The sequence below is a fragment of the Aptenodytes patagonicus genome, chromosome 11 (assembly GCF_965638725.1).
Source record: "Aptenodytes patagonicus chromosome 11, bAptPat1.pri.cur, whole genome shotgun sequence".
NCBI classification, from domain to species: Eukaryota; Metazoa; Chordata; class Aves; order Sphenisciformes; family Spheniscidae; genus Aptenodytes; species Aptenodytes patagonicus.
Window position 1 is genome coordinate 22,946,574 of NC_134959.1, and position 23,978 is coordinate 22,970,551.

Below are 23,978 nucleotides of genomic sequence, written 5' to 3' on the forward strand. Positions count from 1 at the left end.
GAATTTCTAACTATGATTCCCCCATGCCGTGGTGTTCCCTGGAAAACAACTTCGAGGAGACACCTGACCATTCCTCAGACACAGCAAGTCACCGTTTGATGGCACTGCAGCCTTACCTCAAGGCCTGTTTTGGAAAGCTATTTCGATACAACAGAGGACCTCACAGGCTGTTTTCTCAATAAAGGCAGAACAGAAGTGCTATGACATTACGAACGCTAAACAAAGCGCTCCCAAACCACCGAGTCCATCTGTTTGCAACACAAGCCCACAGAGCGCACAAAGAAACTCTGATAATGCTCATGGTAGCCAAGAGCAGAAGAGGCTGAGAGATGACCATGGCGATCAGCCCATCTAGCCCCTGCAATGAAGTGTTAGGGCAGTCACAGGCAGGCCAGGTCTCTGGGCACTGCTGGCCAGGAGAACTTGGGCTCTAAAGCACCGAGCAGGGGGTACTAAGGAGGAAAAGGGCTTGCCAATGTGACGCCCATCTACAAGAAGGGCCAGAAGGAGGATCCGGGGAACTACAGGCCTGTCAGCCTGACCTCAGTGCCGGGGAAGATGATGGAGCGGTTCATCTTGAGGGCGCTCACAAGGCATGAGCGGGACAACCAGGGGATCCGGCCCAGCCAGCACAGGTTCATGAGAGGCAGGTCCTGCTTGACCAACCTGATCTCCTTCTATGACCAGGTGACCCACCTAGTGGATGAGGGAAAGGCTGTGGATGTGGTCTACCTGGACTTCAGCAAGGCCTTTGACACTGTCTCCCACAGCATTCTCCTAGAGAAGCTGGCGGCTCACGGCTTAGGCAGGTGTACTCTGCGCTGGGTCAAAAACTGGCTGGACGGCCGGGCCCAGAGAGTTGTGGTGAATGGAGTTCAATCCAGTTGGCGGCCGGTCACGAGCGGTGTTCCCCAGGGCTCAGTACTGGGGCCGGTCTTGTTCAATATCTTTATCAATGACCTGGACAAGGGGATCGAGTGCACCCTCAGTCAGTTTGGAGACGACACCAAGTTGGGCGGGAGTGTTGATCTGCTCGAAGGTAGGAAGGCTCCGCAGAGGGACCTGGACAGGCTGGATCGATGGGCCCAGGCCAATTGTATGAGGTTCAACAAGACCAAGCGCCGGGTCCTGCACTTGGGCCACAACAACCCCATGCAGCGCTACAGGCTTGGGGAAGAGTGGCTGGAAAGCTGCCCAGCAGAGAAGGACCTGGGGGTGCTGGTCGACAGCCGCCTGAACATGAGCCGGCAGTGTGCCCAGGCGGCCAAGAAGGCCAATGGCATCCTGGCCTGTATCAGAAATAGTGTGGCCAGCAGGAGTAGGGAAGTGATCGTGCCCCTGTACTCGGCACTGGTGAGGCCGCACCTCGAATACCGTGTTCAGTTTTGGGCCCCTCACTACAAGAAGGACGTCGAGGTGCTGGAGCGTGTCCAGAGAAGGGCAACGAGGCTGGTGAGGGGTCTGGAGAACAAGTGTTATGAGGAGCGGCTGAGGGAACTGGGGTTGTTTAGCCTGGAGAAAAGGAGGCTGAGGGGAGACCTCATCGCTCTCTACAACTCCCTGAAAGGAGGTTGTAGCGAGGTGGGGGTCGGTCTCTTCTCCCAAGTAACAAGCGATAGGACGAGAGGAAATGGCCTCAAGTTGCGCCAGGGGAGGTTTAGATTGGATGTAAGGAAAAATGTCTTTACTGAAAGAGTGGTTAAACATTGGAACAGGCTGCCCAGGGAAGTGGTGGAGTCCCCATCCCTGGAAGTATTTAAAAGACGAGTAGATGAGGCGCTTAGGGACATGGTTTAGTGGACATGGTGGTGTTGGGTTGACGGTTGGACTCGATGATCTTAGAGGTCTTTTCCAACCTCAATGATTCTATGATTCTATTCTATGATTCTATGATTCTAAAAAGCTATACAAACAAGCACTCAGAAAAACTCCCCATGTCCAGCGGCTTAAGCTAATTTGCCAGAGACAGCTCCTTCAAGCCCACGTGAAGTCTCTCCAGCACTGGTTACCTGTGTCACACAGGACCCGTCCATCGGTGTGGAAGGACACAGGGAACTGCCCGGTGTTGGTGATCTTCACGATGTGCGTGTGGATGTTACCGAGAATGACGTAGCCAAAGTCCAGGACATACTCGGGCAGCTCAGCTCTGAAAGGAGGAGTAAGGAGAGTCCTTAAACCACAGCCTGGCTACGTCTCCAAGGGGATGGAACATGCAAATAAAGTGGGTATTTCTGTATTCGCTGCTGTAAAAACTCAACTCTAGCCAGTGAAACCCAAGGCCTGACCACCTGGTAATAAGTCTTTGGTAAGCCACAGGGAGTATAGGTCCTAGGTTTTATTAGCTACCAATGGGACCTTAACATAAAATTATTTTGCACTGCTCTGCAACCAGATGTGTCCCCAAAGGAGCACCGGTAACGCAGTAATCAACACCTACAAGATTCACGGGAAGGTCCTTTTCCAGAGCAATCCCACTCGGGAAAACACATAAATGATCTGTTTTGCAGAGCATCTTCTTCCTGAATTGGAGCCTACGGTGCCCATCCCTCATCATGAAGGAGCAAAAGGAAGGACCAAGTTACCTAGGTAAGCCCTGCAGTCCCACCAGCATCCAAGCCACCTGATTTAGGGTTTGTCAAGCTAATACCTATGCTCTTTTTGCTTAGCGTGATCCGTTTGTTGGAAAAAAGACGCCAGCTTTGAGTTGTCTCTTTCAGAGCTGGTCAGCAGGGATGGTGTCCGTGCTGTCTGGATGGGCTTGATGGTCTGCACTGGATCCCCTCAGCTCTAAGAACAGAACCCATCATCCGTGGGGAGTTGAGCACCTCCAAAGCTCAGGGTGGCACTGTGGAGGTGAGGACATTCAGCTGCTCACAGGGAGCATGTCAAAACTGTCAGGATCAGACCCTTTCTGAAGTCCCCAGCTATTCCCAGCTCTGCAGACACAAGGAGCTCTCAGGAGCAGGGGTGCGCCGCCGGGTGTTACCCTTGGGGTGCCTGGAGATAGGGTACGGGAGTCCCCACTAACTTGAGAAGCCTCCGACGAGCACGCTGGTCAAAGGCAGTGTCCTCTGGGGGACCGGAGGAGAGAGCTTTCTGCTGCTCCAGGGCGTGTTCCTCTATCAGCATCTGCTCCATCTGCATCTGCAACCGAGTGTCAAACTGAGGAAAGCAAAGACGGTGGCTGGTTAGCAAAGGTCCTTCCAAGGGACAGGCTTGTCTCTGAAAGAGGATCCCACCCTACTCTTGTTGAGACGGGTGATGGGGTCCTCCTGTCTCGCTGCTCAGTGTCTGTGACACCTCCTGCTCTCTTAACCAGGACCTTATCTGAAGGGAAATGAACTCCAGCATCTTAGCCTGCCCAGTCACTGTTATAAAAGCTGATCTGGCCAGACAAACAAGTCAGGAACCTTCCAGTGCTCCAAGTATTTCCCTGCCCCCAGCCACTGCCAAAGCAGCTTGGACAAAAGCGCTCTCCAAAAGGGAACCACGATAGAGCTGGTGCCTCTTGGAGATGAACACTGACAGCACGGTCCAGGGCGCAGTCAGGCTGCTGCTATTAAGCTCTGTAAACCTGGCAGGGCTTGGGTTGTGAGCAACAAACACCCCAGCGATGACCTGCATCTCCATCAAAGTACCATAAATCAAATCACTTGAGCGTGGTCTTCAGGATCTCTCCGTGGGGTAGTCAGGAAGCCGGTGCATCTACGGGAGGGACAACTATCAGAGGTGGGCAGCCCCCTGGGGCAACGCTGAACTGAGATGCATGATCATGGCCAGGTGCGGGCAGGGAGGTCCCAAGTGCAGCAGGGCACCGCAAAGCCTGCTACGGGGTGCAAGGGGCCCAAGTGACGCAGCGGGATGGTGGCACGTGCCAAACGGGACAGCAGCCGTTCTCACCACGGTGCCCGAGTCATCCGTGGGTGGCTCTGCGGCCGCAGCCTCCCCCAGAACAACTGCTTCATCTCTCTGGCTGTCTTTTTCCATCTTCTCTTTTGCCTCTTTGAGGATCTTCTCATATTTTTCGTTTCCTGCAAGAAGAAAACATCCACAAATAGAAGTGTGGGCGCAGCGCCATTCCCCTTTAAGCTGGGAAGCCCCACTCCCCTGACGCTGGCCTCTCCCAGAAACAAACCCCTCAAGCAATGTATGGAAAGTGGATGCTACTTTTCCTCTATGAATCCTGGTGTTCACTCCCACCCATCTACTCCCCGCACAGGAGCATCTCATCCCCTGTAACGTGATGCAAATCCAACCCTGCCAAAATCCCTGCCAGCCTGCGTTACAGCTTTCCCGAGCATTTCTGTCTAACCATCATCTTTCCAGGCCACCAACAGATACACTGGCAAGCTCTGCAGGACGGTTCCTGGGGCAAAGCCCACATGGGCTTCTAGAGACTCAGGAAGCAAACAGAGGGCTGAGTGTTGGTCTGACAGCCCTGAAGCCTCCAGGCTTGGTGGAGGTGGGTGTGAGCTGCCCTATGGGCATATGACATGGGGGAAAAACCAGGGGACCTTCCTGGGGAGCAGACAGGCAGTACTCACCTTTGATGTTCCTGGGAAGGTCCAAATAGATCCTGGGGAAGCTCCCCTCTCCTTTCAGGGAGATCTCTTCTGGCTCCAGGTGACCCACTTGGATCTGGAAAGTCCTGCAGAAGACTCCAGGCACTCCCGGCAGATAATAGACTTTGAGCACTTGCTCCTCGCCAGGTCCAACATAACCCTGCAGGGTGTGGGAGAGGAGGGAGGGAACGCAACCAAAGAGAGCTTGGTGGAGGGATGGCTCAGACAATAGGCACGCTGAGAAGAGAAGGCAGGTTCTCAAAGATAAGAAAGTATCAGACAACATCGCCTTCTAGCCTTCTTGTATCCGAAAGCTCAAGTCTCCTACACCAGGATGCAGTATGTCCTTCAGAGGGCTCATGGGATGCATCCCCACAGCACAGACTGCCCTTTGCTCAGCATGAGCACAGCTCTTCTGCTGACGGTGTTTACCCTCTGCTAGCAAGAGCCAGACTGAATAAACAAAAGCTCTTTTACCAGCCGCTATGGAAGATGAGTGAAGTGCCCGCGCTCTCAGCAGAGGTGGCAGCTCCTGTCACAGCACGTCAGTGGTTCCCAGGCTGGTGTCGAAGGGCCCGACCCCTTATTAATGACCCCAACCAAACATCTCCTATCTGTGCGGTTACACCGAGCGTGCACGAGCCTATCTGGACTCATGGTGACCTGCAAACATACGTCTCTGGAAAAGCAGGAGCTAAGACAAGATCCAGGGAAGAAGGTGTTGCCAGGAAGGTCACTTCCTCTCCGGGCTTCCAGAAGGGCTGTCTGAGCCCCGGGCTGGGTCACGCCAGCCAGGTCAAGAGCAAATGCAAGCAGACAGCAACACGGCCTCTGGGTGACAGGACACAGCCACAGCTTTCCTTGGCTCGCCCTCTGCACTCTGGGCTGGACCCTCGGCTCCCCGCTCCCTTCCACGCTGCAGGGAGAAGCTGCTGAGCGGGACAGATCCTGCCACTCGGTCCCCTGAGCCCTTACTCCAGCGCACAACACAGCTGCAGTGCAAGTGAGCCCTGCCCAACTGCCAGGGCCGATGACGCTGTTACAGCAACTGACAGCACGGGTCCAAGCAGAGCTGTGTCTTCTGAAGCTCGCAGGAAGAGGGCATCAGTGTGTCATCCCTTCTAGGAGACAGGTACGAGGAAATGTGAAAGCCATTTGGCTTCCTCTTCCCATTGCAAAAAGGGACAAAGATAGGAACGCTGCTTCAGCTCAAAGACATCTGAGAAGCTGGGATGGTGGGATGCTGCAAACTCCTCTCCTTGCTATTCCAGCCCCGCTCCTCCCTCGCCCCCTCACTGCCCCACAAAGCTGCTGCAGAGCAGCAAAGCTGGAGGAGTGAGGGACCAGTACAGGGGCTGTTACAATTTCTGGCAAAGGAGCTGCACACCCAAGCAAGAGAGTATTTAAGTCCTGCTTAGTGCTGGCAGGGGGCAGGCAGGGTTTGTTACAGGTGGGGACAAAGAGTAAGTCCTGTCCGATCACACAACCTGGGTAAGGTGACCCTCAGGAGAGCCTGCACCGTCCAGCTCCGGCGTCCGCACAACCAGAGAGCTCAGCAGCTGGGGCCCAGAGAGCTACCCAAGCACTCGCGCCTCCTGCCAGTGGTTGCCGTATGACAGCAGAGCCACCCGCCAGCAAAGGCCACTAAGGGAGTCGATCAGGACCACGCCTGCTCGACCTTCTCTGCCCCCCGGGCAGCAATTGCTTACAGCCCTGTCTCCCCTGTCTGCTTTTGTGGGTTTGTTCTTTTTTTTTTTGTTGTTGTTCTTTTGTTTCCCCCCCCCTATAACCCTCTCCTAGGCAGCCTGACACAGGGCCAGGGTTAATCACTTGTACTACCTCCGTACTCACCGTGCTGGGCACGACCAGGGGCACGCCAGGCAGAGGGCTGTCTGCAGCGGCTGCGCTGGGGCTTAGCACCACGTAGGTAAATCCTACTTTCCCGCTGTTCTGCAGGGTGACCTCTGCTTCGGTGACTTCGTAAAACAGCTGAAGAGAGGACAGCGGAGCGGGAAGTTACAGACACAGATCTGCTGCTGGGAATTCTCCTTCCTCTTTCATTGGGTTGAAGGCAAACAAACACAACCACAGAGGGACCACAGAGGCGATAAGGGCACTCGACTCTCCCGGGTTCACCTGGGGAACCCACAGCCAAAGGGTGCCTCTTAGCCCTACACAGGAACAGATATTTATGGCAGCACGCAGAGGTGCAATAATAACCACGTAAAGATCGGTAATAAACAAACGAGGGGATACAAGCCCTCTGCACTTTAAGGTGTCATCCAACAGCTAGCTGAAACAAAGAAGGAAGCATCAAGGCATTTCGGAAGAAAAGGCACCCAACGTGCAAGCATTTGCAAGCAAAATACAAGCCAAAAGGGAGACAGACAGTGCAACACATACAGAGCCAACAGCTGGAAGTATCTGTGGGGTTTTTAACTGAAAAGAAGTAAAGCAGGGATTATTCTGGGACATTCTCTCCAGCTACAGTGACTGGAAGCCCAAGTTAACGTCCTCCCTGGTTTGTTTTGTTGATTAATCAAGAGCATTGAAAAAGAGCATCTCCTTGGACCTCAGGCTTTAGGAGTGGATCGGAGGACGGACGTCTCAGGGCATGTCCTGATCTGGAGATCACCACTGGGACCCTGCCTGCCCCAGGAGGCAGCGTTAGTAACGCTGAAGAGGAGGAATTCCCAACTTTGGCGGGGGTGGGTGGAGGTGGCCATTAAAAAACAGCTTGGATGCAGGACGTATCACTCAAAGGTTGTACTTCCAAGCCATACAGCCAACAAAGTAGCTGGGAAGGGGAGAGAGCCCTAGACCTAGGCGGGCAGCAACCCACCAATGATGGTTTCAGGGACCTCTGCCGAGAGAAGTGCGTGGTACCTGCAGCCCGCAGTTGATCTCCATGACGTCTAGGAGGTAGTTGATGAGCGAAGCCTCCCCGCTCAGCGCGATCTCGTAAGTCGGGCCTCCCTCCACCCTGCACAGCGCCACGACGCGGGCGACGATGTTTGCGTGGCCAAAGAAGGTGAACGTGACCCGCTGGCTCTCGCCTGGCTGCAGCACACCGTACAGCGGCAGGACATCAAAAACCTGGAGGTAAGGGAGGAGAGATCAAGACGTTGAGCATCAAAATTGATGCAGAAGAGCAGCCATGGCTTGGAGCAAAGGACAGACGTGGCTGGAGGGGCCTCTTCCTCAAACACAGGCAAAATCATCCTAATCTTGTCCTGCATCCATTACACTTTCCAGTGGAAGAACCATGGGAAAAATCTTCTCCCATACTGACTAATTAATGCATTAATTAATGCACTACATTAAAGTAATTTGGGAGGTCTCCTGGCAGCAAGAAATTCTCTCCACTGCAGAATTTTCCTTTAAAAACCACCTTTTACTGCCTTTAGAAAAACACAAGACTCAGAAGTGAGAGCCCTTGGAGCCGGCGGGAGGACTCCAGGCCAGCTCAGCTGACTCCTGATGCTTTTCACTCTCTCTCCGATTTGCATGCTGCTCGCTCTCAAGATGCTACAGCAAAAGCTACCGCAGAAATTTCCTAGTGGCCACTTGATTAGTAACAAGACGGATAATGCCCTCCATAGGTGCTGCACAGGTAGCGCCCTTGGTCAGCCCTACGACGTCCTGCACGGCCTCTCCAATGACCAGTCGCTTCAGCAGTGCTGTGCGATGCGCTTGGAGGGGTGCGAGGCCACTCTGTGAGCAGCACCGAGGGCCACCAGTGGGAGTGGGGGCTACATAACTGCTTGCCACACTGGAAACGCAGAAGTGAGACAGATTCCCACTTACCTCCTCCACTCCCAAGGCGAGGGGCTCTGCCTCCATGAACTGCATCAATTCCTTGACCCTCACTGGGCTCTGAGTCTCCGCAGCACCTTCCAGCTCCGCAGCAGTAGATGGTAGCGGCTGGAAAACAAGCACCATGGGCTGCAGTAAGCAGCTGGCTGGTCTGGGTGAGACCACTCTGCTGCAGGCTCCACCACCTCATCTAGCCAGGAGCAGCTGAGATGGGACCTGGGCGCAAATCAAGTAGGGGTATGTCCATGCCAACAGTTGAGTGTGGGTCCAAGCCCACCCACAGGTGAGACACGGGCTCCATCTGCATTTCTGACACGCAAACTTGCACGAGGAAGCCGGGTGCACCCAGCACTCACTCCTGGCAGAAACCTCAAAGGCATTTTGCACCCTCGAGCCAGCCCAGCTGCGCTCACTCCTGCCCAAGGAACACGCTGAGAATCCCACGCTTGGACAGGTTCGGTCTTCTGTGACAAAAATAGGAACACAGCTGCAAGCAAGACGTATCGAAACCAGGAAAATAAGGACTTAGAAAGTGCTCGGCACAACTATCCCATTTGAGATGGTGCTTAGGTTTCATCTCATGCACTCATCAGTGCTGGAGAGCTGAGGAACTCTGCCGGGTCATTCTTCGCCAACGGCGCCTTCCTGAAGAAGGCAGCTGAGATGTTTTTCTGTCTTGCAACAGCAGCTGAGAGCTGGTATTTAACCTCAGAGGTGTCATCTGTCAAAAGGAACCTCATCCCTGGGCTTCTAACCCCTATTTATAAATGAGGGCTTTCTGATTGCTCTTGAAGTTTAAGAATACCTGCTTCTTTGCTAATGTGAAGAAGTGCTTTGTGCTGTGACCTTGACTTCAGCAGATTCTGCAAGAATATTTACTGGACATCCTTAGACCTAATCAGAGGCTACACCTCCCCAGTAGATAAAGCACTGGGGAGGGTAGAGCCTTCTCGCATTTCGATGCCCTTTCTGTCACCCCCACATTTTCAAACCCAGCAAAGCTTTGCCAAGCATATATTCCCAAAGATGCTAACCACACCTTTCCTAGGCCTGTGGTCTCCCACCTCCCCAGGGAGGTTATACGGATATCACCTTGATGCAGAGACACAAGCAGAAGATGAAACTGCAATCCAGAGGTATCCTTTGAAGCAATTTTGGATCCTACTTAGCCACGTCCACTTGAATTTCCCTGGTTTATTGGTGCATACATGGCAACAAAGCAGGAAATAAAGATGATTTCATGCTTCTATCCAAAAACATTCAGCCACACTATTCTTTATGCCTACAGGGTACCATTTCTCCTGATTCAGAAAAAATGTGCAGCTATAACATTAAAACTGCCAGTATTTGGATGTGAGCAGGTGCAACTCCTTTCCTTGAACTTAATGCCAACGCTGGCACTTTCTGAACCTCTCGTGCTTTCTCACATCCTTTTTTTATTGCTCCAGGAGCAGCCTCTCTCCCACACGACGCAGAACAAGGCGCCAGTTCCCACTAGCACCAAGGTCAAGCTCCAAAGCACCGAGGTTCACCAGGAAGGTCAGCAGACCAAAAGCCATTTTCCATGCTAGGAGGAAGAGACAGTGACTTTGCAAAGTCTTGTTTTATAAAAGACGGCTCTTGTGGCCATCAGCGCAATACCGGGTCTCGGGTGAAGGCAGGGACATGAAAATGGGTGGCTCTAGCTGGGGTTGAGAAGGTGGTACATGGAGATCAGCACTTGGCACGGCTTGATACAGAGAGGGAACGGAAAGCCTTCACATCATGATGCAGATAAAAGCCTCATTTTACATTGTTAAAAAAAAAAAAAAGTAAAAAAAAAAAAATCCCAAACTCCACATAGGTCCATAGGATCTGAGTGGGCTTCTCCAGGCAAAACTATCCTATTTCTCACTTCCCAGAAGCCCCGTGTCCAGCTGCTGGCCCTGCTGCCTGGCCCGCTCTCAGGGCACGTGACAGCAGGGCAGCAAAAAGGGAGGTTGGCACGAGCGCGGCTTCTTGGAGGCAAGCTGGGGGAGGCAACGCAAGCGGCAGGTGTACAAGAAAATCTACCTTTGCTTCCAGGGAGTCATCTGCATCTGCTGGCTCTTGGGCAGGATCCCCCGCTGCTCCCAGGGCTTCGGCTGGCTCCGCTGCACCTCCATCCCCGGAGCTGCTCTCTGCAGACCCCGAGAGCTCCGACCAGGCTCCCTCTTCCTTCGGTGGTTGGGGTTTGATGAAAAATTTAGGTGCTGGAGGGCTGAACCTGGAGAATAACATAACGTTGATCATGGGCCTGCAGTGGGAGGGAGGAAAGTCTGCACGAGCAGCTCCTCGCCAGGACGCGGCCCCTGGGTGGGCACTGGTGGTGTGAGCTCGGTGATGGGTCTGACCCAGCAGCTCCGAAACCAGGACGGAGGAGGTCAACTCTTGGGGCCGCCCAGGGACAACACGCCTCGCCGCTGGTATAGCAGCGGTGCAGGCAGCTGGCAACTGGTTGCAACAAGGAATGGAAGAAGACACAGAGGTGAACGCCTTGTGGGGAGGCAAAAAGTGCAGCAGGAAAGGAAAAGACAGACAAACTGTGCAAAAAGGTGAGACTGAAACGCAAAGGGGCAGATCCGAACAGCGATGAGCCAGTACAGACCCACCAGTGCCCTCCTGAGAGCACCCACCGCCGCGGACCGTGCCCTCCCAACCCAGAGGGCCAAAGCGAGAAATTTTGCAGCTCTACTCGACCTTTATCCTGAATATTTCCCCTGACAATTACCCGCAGCCGTAGGTCAGTACAAGCAAGCGGCGATGCTGGTGGCTTTCTCTAAGCGGGATCAGGTGGGAGCAGGGATGGAGCCCGCAGCCTGCTGTGCCCTGATCGGACAGAGCCCAGCACAGCTCAGGGGCACCCACGGAGCCCAGCACGGGACACCCTCGCACACGCAACGCCACCAGCAACACGGAAAGACACGCCGAACAATTCCAGGCAGAGACTCACAATTAAACAGCCCATTGATCCCTGATGAGTGCCGAAGCAGCAGTGATTAGTACTTTGGGGAAGGAAGTTTCAGTCATTTTTAATCAATATACAGCAAACGTCGATGACAAGATTCAGGTCCCTGCTGTGCCGCAGGCGCTCCCCGGTTGCAAAACAACAGCTCTGACTGCACCTCGCGCTAAAAGGGCAGCAGCTCTGCTGAAACAAGGTTATAACCGATGTGGCACTTACCGACGGCGTCATTACCTCTCCAGCAGTTTCTAAACTCAAACCGTTTGAGGACCAATTTGGCAAATGATTCAGCAAAGCTGAAGTTTTTACCAAGAGAGCTGAGTTTACAGTTTGACCGACATCTGACAGTAAAAAGTATATGGTTTAACATTTTCTGACATTCCCAGGTGACTCAGATTACGTTCCCTGTTTTGAGTTGGGGCAGGTGCTCACAGTAACTCTGCTTGTATTTCTACCGTCACATGGAGGGACACCCTCGAACCATGCCTGCCTGTCACCGTGCCTATTTGCAAGTGTTCCCCACAGGCAAACAAGGCAGACTTTTACAGCAACCTGGGTGCTTTATTCCCCGCTGGAAATTCAGTGCCTTTATTGATATGCTCCCAGACGAATATTTATCTTGAGCTTTGTAGCTTATTATCTAAGGCTGGTTTTCATTTCTGGGTTAGAGGCTCTGCTCTTCATAACCTGAGAGGTCCCACCTGACTTGCCTTCCTGCAACCGCACGCAAGAACAAGGCTTGGCCCAGGTGAGCTGCTCCGCAGCCCTCCCTCCGCCTGCTGCTGGGACCCCACGGGGGACCCCGAGCGAGACCTCGGCACCGTCCACGTGGAAGAGCAAAGCAGGACTGGAGGGGACGAAGGCACTCGCTCGCCCCTGCGAAGCATCACCCATCTCCAGTCCCATCCGTGCAACCTTCACTCCTCTCGGCCGAAGCACCTTAATATATGTGTCGGGGTGCACTGATGGGCGACCAAACTGCTCAACGCCTCCAGCAGCCGCTAACTCGGGCATCTGCGTAAGGATGAAATAAATTCAGCTCAGCTGCGACAACGGTGCCTCTGGGCAGCCTGCAGCTGAACATTACTTCTCCTGGGTGATAAGGGAGATGCCTTGTACCCCATAGGGGTACAAATATCCAGGGCCAGGAGCACCTGGAAGCCCTCCAGCTACGCACCAGTCCGCACACCAGTTCAGCGCATGAGTCTGGCCATCCTCACGGCGGCTGTCCCAAAACTGCTAGCTGCGATCCATCCTAGCGAGGAAATGAAAGCGCGGCTCTTAGAGCCGCTTGTGATAAATACTGCGGGTTAATAACAACTCCTGAGGAGAGGTAAACCCCTGAGATGGAAAATCCATAATCATTTATTAAATTACCTTTAGTTTTATAGAATGGTTTGAGGCAACTTCATGGGATTGCAGTGCCTAGACAACAATATTTTTCACTCTAAAGTAGAAGCCCTCTGGGACCCGGTGCGGGGAGATGATGAGATTAGCGAGTCCTGCTGCAGAGAAGCACAAAGCACAGCGAGGGACTTTCTCCAGTGGGGGAAAGTCAAGATGAATAACAAGAAGCATAACATGAAAAGGAAGGGAGCGAGGAACCCAAGGTGTCAATAGAAAGCTGACCCCTGGGACAAGAAATCTTCCTGGCGCTGAAGGAAAGGGGGTTGTCTTAGAAAAGGAGGAGGAAGGGGAAGATAACAAGATGTTCAGCATCAGCCCAGGCTTCAGGCAGCTCTTTCTCTGATGTGAATTTGGGACTTTCTGGGCACCCTCTAGCACCTTCAGGCCGAGGTTGTGAATGCAGGGAGGAAGGCAAAGAGCAGAAAGCAGTTCCTCCACCTGCAGAGAGGACCCATCCCAAACCAGAGGGGCCAAAGGGCTGTGGAAGTGTCTCCACCAGCACCGTGGTGGAGCCTCCCCACATAAGCAGGTCAGCCGAGAGCTGAAGGGGCTGAAAGCAAGGTCGTAACCCCTCTGGGTCTGTCTCACCCAACCTGGCCACCCCTCAGATGAGACAAAAATGCATCCAGGAATTAACAGTGGGGATTTAATGGGAGCACGTGGCAGACTGACATCAGGGAGAGAGGGATCCTTCCTGCTAGGGCCGGGACAACCTTGTGCCACCCACCGTCCCCAACCTCTGAGACATTAGAAAAAAAATATCTCAGCCTGTCTCCTGGTTTCTGAGCCTGCTGGGGACACAGCTTCACACCGCTTCCCACACCCGCCTCCCAAAATAGAGGAGCTAGAAATCACACTGCTTCCGCAAGCTACATGTGAAGATTCACGCGGGATGACATGACCCTGCCGAATCAGGCTGTGTGAGAGCCGGCAACATCAGGACAGTCACCCCAAAATTGTAACGGGAATGCCCGCGGTCCCTGCAGCCCCTGCCAGCACCAAGGACATGTGCCAGAAGCCACCACCTCTTCGCATTAAATGCAAGAGTTTTAACAGTGCTGAGACTGCTTCCCTAGTGCGTGGTACCCACATGCGGAGCATCCTTGCCCAGGCCCTCAAGGACCACCTGCTGGTGCACCCGTTAGGCACAGCCACGGCACCGGGTGAAAACAAGCCTCCCAACAAAGCACGAGCCCTTCTCAGGTTATCACAGGGCAAAGCACCGGAGACCGCATGTCCGTGAGGCATCTAAACAGGCTCACAGGCCCCTGCGATGCACTTTTATTTCTCCTTCAGGCCATCAGATGCGTATTAAACACTTTGGAGCAAGCCACAGACAGCTCAAGGGTGTTTGCAACTGAAAGCAAAATAATATATAAGACAGGAGTAAACTGAAAACCTTCCCAGTGCACCGTGTGGGAGCCCTGGGCTTGAGCTGGGCCACGTGGCCAGCAGCTGAAGAAGGCGGTGGTGATGGTCTGCCCTCATCAATAGTGACTATTAAACTGCATTTTGTCCAAATGGCCCTGAAGCCTATTTCTTTGCTAGGATAAATTCCTCTGCTAATCTAAGGTTTGCGTATTTATTGAACCACCCATTGAAATTCAGACCAGGCAGTGGAGAGACAGAGAAGAGAAGCAACGTCGCTGCGGTGAGATCTGACACCTCCAGCTTCTGTCTTGCGCACGCTGGAAATTATTAAGCTGGATTCGGCGTTCATCTGAATGCAGCGAGCGGTCTTGGGGACATCCCACTGTGACCGAGTATGAATTAACTTGCAGTTAATACGCAGTTTAATGGCCACTTACTTATTTGAGTCAAAAAAATGTCACTTTTGAGAGATGAGGGAGAATTTTGATTTCTTGTTTGAAAGTAGAAATTGTGTAGGAGTGGACGCAGGGATGCTACTACTGAAAAGAAGTGAAGTATCCCGTGCTCCTGGGGCAGCAACCAGAACTCTCCAGCACCCGTCAAGCAGGAGCCACAGGATTTGATTTTGGGGTGCACCGAGAGCTTCCTGCTGAAGCCCACAGACCTCAACTGTACCATCACTAGACGAGAGAGTCAGAGGAAGGTCTGAGGCCCCTCGAGCTCCTTCTGACGTAGCTCGTGCCTCTCGCAGAGTGTTTCCACGGGATGTGGCTGGTCCGGTTTTGCAGGGTGCAGGCGCTAAAGCTCCTCAGCCACGTTGGTCCAACTTAAGCTGGATCAGGGCCAGCCACCGCTGGCACTGCAGGCACAGCGGGTCTTCGTGGAGATCACCCTTAGGCCGCAGTACTTTCCTCTCTTGACAAGTTGTGGCCCTGGAAGAAGTCCCCACTGACTTTACTGGAGTTACTCTGACTTGCACTGATTTTACAGGCAGCAAAACATCGCCCGTTAAGTCCTCTCCTTCCTCACGCGTTGCACATCAGCCAGGTGATCTATAAGCATCAGATGAGGCGGTAGGAAGCTCCTGATTCTCTATCAGACAGAAAAATACTTCTCAATCAGACTCTGGCCAAAGGTCCCTCTGAACAAATCAGTAGCTTTAACGATAAATACAATTTGTAGTCTTTGTTCAAAATTAAACAAGCCCCGACAGCTGTAATTTGGAGATGCTATTTAAAGTACTCGGCATCAATTCCAATCTTACCAGCTACTTCAAAAATGAGCTCTGCAAACAGACGACTGTATCGACTCCCATAACTGATAGCAGAGGAGGAGAGACGCGCTCCAGCCGTCTTTGTGGCAGGGATTTGGACATTCACCATTGTAAGATGACTTCAAGGGGGCAAGCCTGAGAGCTTGGCAAACCACAAAGGGTATGGCTGCAAGGGTTAAAAATATTAGGAAGCAGTGGGGAGCCAAAGAATTGGTTGAGCATAAAACCAGCTGAGAGCAGCAGGCTGGTCCTGGGTACGTTAGACAGGCAAGCAGAAGGCTCCCAGCCACGGGAAGAGAGATATTCTTGATCTATCTTCTCCTTAGGGTAAAGGCTACAGGAGACCGAAGCTACATCTCAACAAGTTTGTGAAAGGGATGACCAGGACACAGCCTGAGATGGTAGGGAGCAGACTGGGTGGGCTTGGCAGGCCAGCTTCACCCTACAAGAAGCCAAAAAGCAGCTCAAGCCTGAGCTGAGGCACCCTGGGGGGTCGAGGACCAGCACGTACCTGGGCTCTGCCCAGGCACCCCTGTGCTCCGGGTGCCTTGTTGCACCCCGCGGCAGCACGCAAAGAGCTCGCAACCCCTGGCCAAGCAGCCTCCAGAGCACAGTGGCATGCAGCTGCACCATAGGAAAACCAAACCACGAGGACAAACTCACGGCACGGCTGCCGGCCTCTCTGCCTGCCAGCTAGCATCACCGTCCCTCCGCCGTGCCAAGAGCAGAGCGAGGAAAAGGAGGGAGATGAAATGACGGAGCGTGTCCTGAAGTCCTCACCTAGAAGGAAAGGTCCCTGCTCGTCTCGACCGCTTCTGCTGAGCCCCAGAAGGTGTCTCCACCGGCCCACGCTGATGCAGGCTGCCCGGCACGGCCTGGGCAGGCAGCGGTGCCACAGCCCAGCAAGCCCTCCCAGCAGGACTCTGCAGCGGGTCACCGCAGGGAAAGGCAGGAGAAGGTGAAGCACCAACGATAACAAACACAGCAGAAAAAACAAACCAAAAAAAGTCTCGGTTTAATATACTTCCTAGGGTCGCAACCCAAAATAAATCAGACAGACGCTGAAGCTCCACTCCGCTGAGTACGCCGGCATCACCATCCATCCCCTGTCTAGAAAGAGCAGGGCTCCTCACACCAGCAGAAATCACAGACTTAAGGCTGTGCATGGCTTTTACCCTCTGTAAAAGGCTAGTTAACGTCGCTGCTGAGTTATTATTAAAGGTGACTCACATTGTACAACATAATTACCCCCTGCTTTACCAAGAGTAAGGCAGACGTACTCCCAGGAACATGCTCACAAGTCCAACGGCCCCACTGAGCTCCTGGGGACGGGGCGAGGGATGACCACACAGAATTGGCCTGGTCCAGGTGACACCGGGGACAGCTGAGGACAAGTGTGGGGGGGCGGAGGCAAGCGGGCGAGGGAGAGGGGACAGTTACCACCGAAGAGGAAGCAAGCAAAGCAAGCTCACAGTTGGAAAGGTTTCCCGCAGAGGAGAAAAATGACTCTCGCGAGGGCAGAGCGGCTGAAAAGGCAGCATTAATTGAGTTAGGCGCTCCCAAAAATGCATGGCACGCCAGCTGGCCCAGAAGGACCTTTGGGGTGCCCGACCCCCCGGGACCCCTGCCTCCCTCTGCTACACAAAGGGGACGGTGGGGAGTAAACCAACCCTTCTCACACCACCCCACACCACTAACTCTGGGGTGGGCATCTCATTGGGCTGCCCCGCCCTTCGCAGAGCCCCACTAAGTCTCCCTGGGAGCTGAAGTCCTCTCCAAGCTGCTGTGCTGTAGAGAGCTAAAGGTTTCCCCCTCTCTTTGCCCCTGGCTGCCTCCCTCTCCAAGTCAGGAGATGCAGATTTATGGTGATACATCCTCAACATCCCAAAGTCCTCACCTGGGCTGTTCGAACACAGGGTCCATATTCTCTTAACCGAATTGCTACTTGTTTTTTGAATGAGCAAAGACAATCCACCTGCTTCTGCGAGCAGCACGGCAATCTGTCAGAGTTCAAGGATCGTCTGGACGATGCTCTTAGTCACGATTTAGTTTTAGGTAGTCCTGCGAGGAGCAGGGACTTGGACTTGATGATCCTTACGGCTTACTACAAGGGCGGTAGTAACGGCAGTTCTTCACACTGTGGCTATTTTCAGGGATGAAGAGACGGGCCAGCTGGATGAGAAATGATTTTTTTAACAGGGTCATTTAACAGAGCCTATCGCAGCACGGAGTGGCTCCTCACCTAGAGCACACGGAGCTGGTGGCTGTGGCCAAAGAAACCATTGGCAAAGAAACCACTGGGGGACCAAAACGCTGGCTTTGGCCACCTGGCTTTTAGAGGAACAGCAAGGACCGCTTCTGCTCCACGCTGGGGCAATCTCCTGCCTCCTCAGTGATATAACAGGAAAACAGAGTACTGGCATGTGCCGGGCAGATCCCACCCTTTCTGAAAAAGAGATACGTGATGATGTTTTGGGAAACGAGCTCCCTTGACTGGTACTCTCCTCATCTGCCTTAAACCAGCCAGAAAGCAGCAAGGGATCTGAAGCCCACCCAAACCCCATGCTGTCCATCCGCCATCCCACTATCAGCCTCTCGAGGGGAAAGAGTGACTGTACAGAAGGACGAGCACCAGTTTCACTGGTGTCTTTGTGAGAGTCCAGCCTCACACAGGACAAAATCCCCGTTCTCTGGAAGGGTTTCTTCTGCGAATCCCTGTCTCGGCAGCAGCCAGCTCAGGGCTGAAGATGGGACCAGCAGGAGCGCTGGGCTCTCCATCACCTCTGCACTAGGAAGCACCTTGGACTAGAAGGAATCAGCACAAAAATCCCCAGTGCAGATTTACACCCCAAAATATGTGAAGATTTGACACATGGATTAAATTTGGCTTGAGTCCCTACTCCAAAGAGTTTAAAGATTTCCCAGCTACCCCGTGAAGACAGAGATGCACCAGCAAAGAGCACAGCGATACTAGAAACGACACTCTTGGGCAGAGCGATGCCAGTGGGATCAGATGGATTTTCCCTTAAGGAAAGCTGTTTGATGCACAGCTTGCAGGAAGCAGAAAAAGAGTGAAGGGTGAGAAACAGCTGGAGAAATTAAGAGAAACGAGGTCTGGAAAATTATTTCACCTTACTCATCATTGCCACACGCAATGACAGCAGGTCAGCAAATAAACAGCAGTAAATAGCCTATCCTGCCACCCAGATTTCATCTGACTGCTTCCTTAGTCAGTGCTGTGCCAGAGAGACGAAGTGGAAGCGACAGCAGCGGTTCCCGAATTGACACTCTTGCTCTGCCTCAGCCAGGCTATGACAGCAAGCTGTTCCCACCAACCAGGAAAAAAAAATTAAAAAAAAAAAAAAAATCGACATTTTGTTTCATAAACAGTAAAGCTCTGCAGAGAGGGGCCTTGAGCGGCAGCCTAGAAGGAATTAAAGCACGAGCCACCCAGGCAGCACAGGCGTAATGGCATTTATAGGGAGGACGACGCTGTTTGCAATGCAAACGTACCTCAGGTTCCCACTGCGTGCCTTGGGTAACGAAGATGTTCAGAAAGCAAAGAGGGAAGTCGGCTGCTCCCCAGGTTTGCTAGCTGAACGTCGCTGGCAGAGCAAGAAGTCAGCGTTTGCTGACCGACTACAAAACCAGAAAGCAACCCCCATCCAACCACAGCCCACTCCGGGCATGGATGACACATGGACGTCTCCCATGCTTTGTCCTGATGGCACAGACAGTCAGCTGCCTGACAGCACCTTGGGTGGGACGTGCAGTGCTTTTCACCCAAGGAATGCTTTCTCCTTCGCCTCCCTTGCCCTCAATCCACTCCAACACCATGGGGCTGCTCCCCAGTCAGCTGAGCGAAATTAAAGCTCTTGGGGTCTGTCACCCTTGTGCAAAGGAGGAGGCTGAGCCTCAGAAAACCCAAGTGTAACAGTTAAAGTGATTCCCATGCAGCCGTTCTGGGCTCGAACCTCCATTGCAATGGCCCGAGTAAAAGTTCTCCAGGAGTTTGACAGTGTAACTGTTGGTCAGAAGCCCTGGGGCAGCAGAAGCTGTCTCAAACCTGCAGCTTCCCAGCAAATGAGCTGGGTAAAAGCAGTGTCGTGCTGGAAGGCACAGAGGTGGAGGGTGCATGGTGAGGGTCACCATGCTGAAGGTGAAGGTAGAGAAGAGAAGCTTACAGACGTGCTGCAAATGGGAAATCATCACCCCCCAACCTTCATCCTGATAAAGCATCACCAACCCACACACAGTATCCAGGTTTATGTCTCTAATATAGACTCGGGAACAACATATGCTCGCTTACTCCTGGCTCCAAACCCCTCCTTGGCACAAACTTTATTTACTTTTCATTCTGTCTGGGTGGAACAGGTAGCAGATTTCCCAAAGTCTCCCCTGCTTCAGCTCCCCAGTGTCTCTGTCCACAAGTACAGAGCCTCTCCGTCAGCCGTTCACAGCAGCCAGACTGCCACCCCAGAGGTGAAGCCAGCCCGGCACCCAGCCCTTGCTCCAGGAGACTCCCATCTCCGAGAAATAAGAGGCCACTTCTCTGTTACACCGACCAAACCACACGCAGCTGAAGGACGCGTTCAGTGGCACACTTCCATCACGACTCAGCCCTCCTTTTCTAAGTCACCCACAGGATTTAAGCAGGAAAAGTAGCACCCATGGGGCTACCAAAGCCCTAAACGTACTGCCCCAAGGAGCTGATAGCACTGGGGGCGAGACGAGGGTATGCTCTACTGTCACTCATCTGAGACTCCCCAGCATCAGGGGCACGGTGGATGTATGCATTTCTGATGTATATTCTTGCTGCTGATGTTGCTACCTCTCCCCTCCGGTGGCTGACAGAGCACTGCTGTCAGATTTTTGCCTTGCACTGTTTTTCACTGTCTGCATTTTCCATTTCTTCCTCGTTATAAAAACAACAAAGCAAAAAAACCATCAAATATAACACAGAATTGGTGGGGGTTTTGTCAGTAACAAGGCTGGGATCTGGCTCACAGGGTGCAGCCTGCCAGGGGACATGGAAGGAGAGAGGGCAGAGGCATGAGAAATTACTAATGCCATAGGAAGACCCACTTGGGAGGAGAAAGGCTCCTTGTTTGTCCAAAACAAATTGGCCGAGAAAATCCTGGATGGAAAGGGAAGTGTCATTTTCTATCTGTTTAGCTCAACAAACCCTTTCCCCAAAGAATCTACTGGCAATTTATTTGTAGCCAAGAAGTTCCCACTCTCTAGAGACATCAGATCAACACACGGAGGGGGTTTGACATGTGCCACAGAGGTGCAGAGCTCCCTGCTGATCCATCCTGGCACACGGACCGCTCGGTGTGTGTTAGCTCTATCCCGGGGAGGGAACATGTCTCGCATGAAGGGGACAAAGACGTGATGCAGGAACAGCAATGCTCAAAGTAAATGACAAGGCATGGATGCTTAATAAAGGATGAAAACTCTAGAGACCAGCTAAGTTTTGGGATGAGCCTTTGTCAGCCTTTGTCACAGGTCTCGAAGAAAATCCTTGTATATCCCTTGGATTTAATGTCTTCCTTTTGATGGGAATCCCAAACAAAGCTGAGGAGCTGGATACTGCCTTTAGAAAGGAGGACAAACCAATCCTGGCAGAAGAAACCTTTAAGGTAAGGAACATGATGAAGCGTTTGAATTTGGCTCCATTTCTACTATCTCCTGCTGGGTGATTCTGGAGATCCATTCCAACACCACAGAAAACATCTTGGTGCAAAGGCTTAACTCAGCTTTGAGCTACCAAAGGTCCAAGGGGTGAGGAGAGACTATTCTCAGTCTGTCTCCAACCACACAGGTCTAGAAGAGGAGTAACCACAGGAGATTTATGGCTCAGCAATGTCAGAGAAGGGACATGGGTTGGCTTGAGTTGGGCATGTCCAACCACACAGCAACGGTTGGACTGTGTTGCTTATATGATCGCTCTGCTCAAAGCGGCAGCAGTGACTAATGAGTAAGGAGGAAAAAAATGGGTTGAATAATTAGAAGGAAAAAAGAAGTCTAAGCACAGAGTCTTGTCCAGGCAAAGAAACAACATTTTTCTCTCCTGGCCAAAATAAATGCGTGTGTCTGATTGATGCTGGGAGTCTCTGATGATGGGCTCCAGCAAGGCTAGATGTATGGATGGTTAAATTCTATTGATCTCACCTTCATGAGACCTGATGTTTGATTCCCTCGATGTCAGACTGAGTTAGTTTGACCTGATAATTTAGAATAGCAACAGTGCTTAATGTGGACCAGAAATAATATCTGACATGCTGCCCTTCTGCCGGGCTCTTAACGAGCAATTTGAGGTGTTAATATCTTGGAGACCGTCTTAATTTCCAGCTCTGCCATGGAGGATCACATTGTGTCTGCTGAGGGACCCGGAGAGAGTACATTACTGCTTAATTAACATGCAGAGCAGAAAAGGGAGCTGTCGTAACATCCACAGCGCTAACGAGCTGGCGAAGGGGCTATGCCAAACCCTTTGGAGCAGAGGCTGCTATCTCCTGCCAGATGCTCAGGACCCTCAACTGCTACCGACACAGCAGAGTTGGGTGACTCAGCATCCACTGGAAGAATGAGCACCTGCAGGCTCAGGGTCCAGCAAAGCCAATTTAGGCGGAGACGGGGCAATTAAAAGCTGAAAACTGATTCAGCATTCACATCTCCAAAAACCTAAATTGGTTCTAAAAAAAAAAAGAGTAAAGATAAACAGGCAACCGGCCAAGAAGTGGCCCCAGAGGAAATTAATTCCACACAGGCTTCGCTGTAATGTGCTTGTTTCTCTGTTATTATAAAATATATGCATTGTTCTATCATCAAAATTAGATTTTCCCTTTAGCTTGTAATTAAACCCTAATCTAATTTACCGGGAGGTGACAGAGGCCTCTAAGCAGAGCTTACAGCCCTGCTCCCCTTTCCCCGCCCACCTCCCTTCACCTGCTTTTGCAGACTTCCCTCTGCATTTTGGTGTCTGTTCTGAAGGTGCCACGCATCAAGAAGGGCCCCCACCAAAGACTTTTTACTTGGTAAGACCCAGCTGTGAATGGGCTGCCCCAGTACCCAGGTCTTCTCCCCCAAGCCCTCCTCATAGCCATAGCTAATTTCCAGTTCCCAACAGGTCGTCTCCTCTGAGCCAGATCCTAATTCTCTAAACACAACTGTTTATTGATGATCTCTATTATTTGTAATAGCAGCACTTCAATGCACAATGGTTAACTTTGCTCGGTTTCCTAGGGCGTTATGGAAAAACCATTTGCTACTGTAATTAAAACTCCCCAGACTAGACTTTTGTACTATGCAGAGAGGCCACAGAGGGAGCAACTGCTAGGAATGTGTTTATAGATGTGCTGCCGCACGACTGCAAGATTGCTCTTGGGCTTGGAAACCGCAGACCAGCGCTGGATGGCCCTGCTCCCCGGGGATGTTCAGACAAGTCTTCCCACTAACATCTACAGCTGTACCCAAAGCCGCAGCAGAACCTTCCGTTTCGCTGTGAAACACTGAATAGCTGTTTCATGAATGTGACGTGCAGTTTAACAGATGAAAACTCACTTCACCAAGGTGGTGTTTGTCTCAGGCCACGAAGGTCTGAGAAAGCAGCTTTCCACGCCAGCTTTCTTTCCCAGGGGAAGCGGTATGGGGGCTATAGCAAAGCAGCAGCAAGAGACTGGGACAGCAGCCCATCATTCTGGTGGCAGCGCCTGTGTAGGTTCTTAGTATGAGATGACAACAAACAGGGTTGGCGGGGAAGGAAAAAAGAGGTCACATTATATGTCTGCTTGTCCAAGTGCCTAAGCATGGCCTTGTAGCTCCAGAGATAAAGCAGGATTCTAGGTTACAGGCTACGCGAAAAGTGTTGGTAGTGTCACAGTCTCAGCTCGGCTGGAGAACATTGCCTCCTTCCCAGCGTCAAACTGGTGGAGATCGCCTATTCCCTGAGCATCTAGCCTGACCACGGCTGGTAGGTGTTACTTCCACAAGGGAAAGTTGAAAGCAATTTGTCAGGTCCCAGGCAAACAGCCTTGGTCTTTGCAAAGTATAAACAGGACACCAGGAAGGAGAAGAGCTTTAAGGAGAGGGCAAAAGTGCACGTACCTCATCTGGTGCGTGTGGCTGTCTGTCAGGAACGACCAGTGGTACCGTACAAGAAGCGGGCTGCAGTTGGTCATCTCGACGTAACGCACATCTTCAGTGTCATTCAAGATGCAGCCAAAGTCCAGGGCCATGGTCTGGATACGGAGATTCGGAAAGTAGACTTCTCCCCGAACGGTGACCTGCTCCTCATGAGGATGCTCGAGAAACAGTACCTTCAGAGCCTTCTCTGCTACCCGGATATTCAAATCCTCTTCGTAAGCAGGGTTAAATCTGATGAAGAGATGAAGTTCCTCCCCTATCTCCAGCTTCATGGGCTGCAAGGAGATTATTATTATTAACCACCAGTGTGATGAAGTCCCAAGGTCTGACGGCATGAAACGTGTAAATATTCAAAGTTTGACCCTAACGTGGCCTTCTCAGTTGGTCCTTCATTTTATTTACAGTGTGCACCTGACCG

At 52.3% G+C, this 23,978-nt stretch overlaps 1 protein-coding gene across 1 annotated transcript in view; it reads right to left on the reverse strand.

Annotated features, from left to right (window-relative positions):
• The window catches only part of HYDIN (HYDIN axonemal central pair apparatus protein), a 154,942-nt gene that overhangs the window by 45,237 nt on the left and 85,727 nt on the right, over nucleotides 1–23,978 (reverse strand). Inside the window, exons 23-31 of the mRNA XM_076349217.1 lie at nucleotides 23,522–23,835; nucleotides 10,431–10,623; nucleotides 8,370–8,486; nucleotides 7,449–7,658; nucleotides 6,414–6,551; nucleotides 4,545–4,722; nucleotides 3,901–4,031; nucleotides 3,029–3,162; nucleotides 2,010–2,146 (exon numbers count right to left, since the gene is read on the reverse strand). Of these exons, the coding sequence (XP_076205332.1) occupies nucleotides 2,010–2,146; nucleotides 3,029–3,162; nucleotides 3,901–4,031; nucleotides 4,545–4,722; nucleotides 6,414–6,551; nucleotides 7,449–7,658; nucleotides 8,370–8,486; nucleotides 10,431–10,623; nucleotides 23,522–23,835 (1,552 nt within the window). The remainder of the gene's footprint in view (nucleotides 1–2,009; nucleotides 2,147–3,028; nucleotides 3,163–3,900; nucleotides 4,032–4,544; nucleotides 4,723–6,413; nucleotides 6,552–7,448; nucleotides 7,659–8,369; nucleotides 8,487–10,430; nucleotides 10,624–23,521; nucleotides 23,836–23,978) is intronic.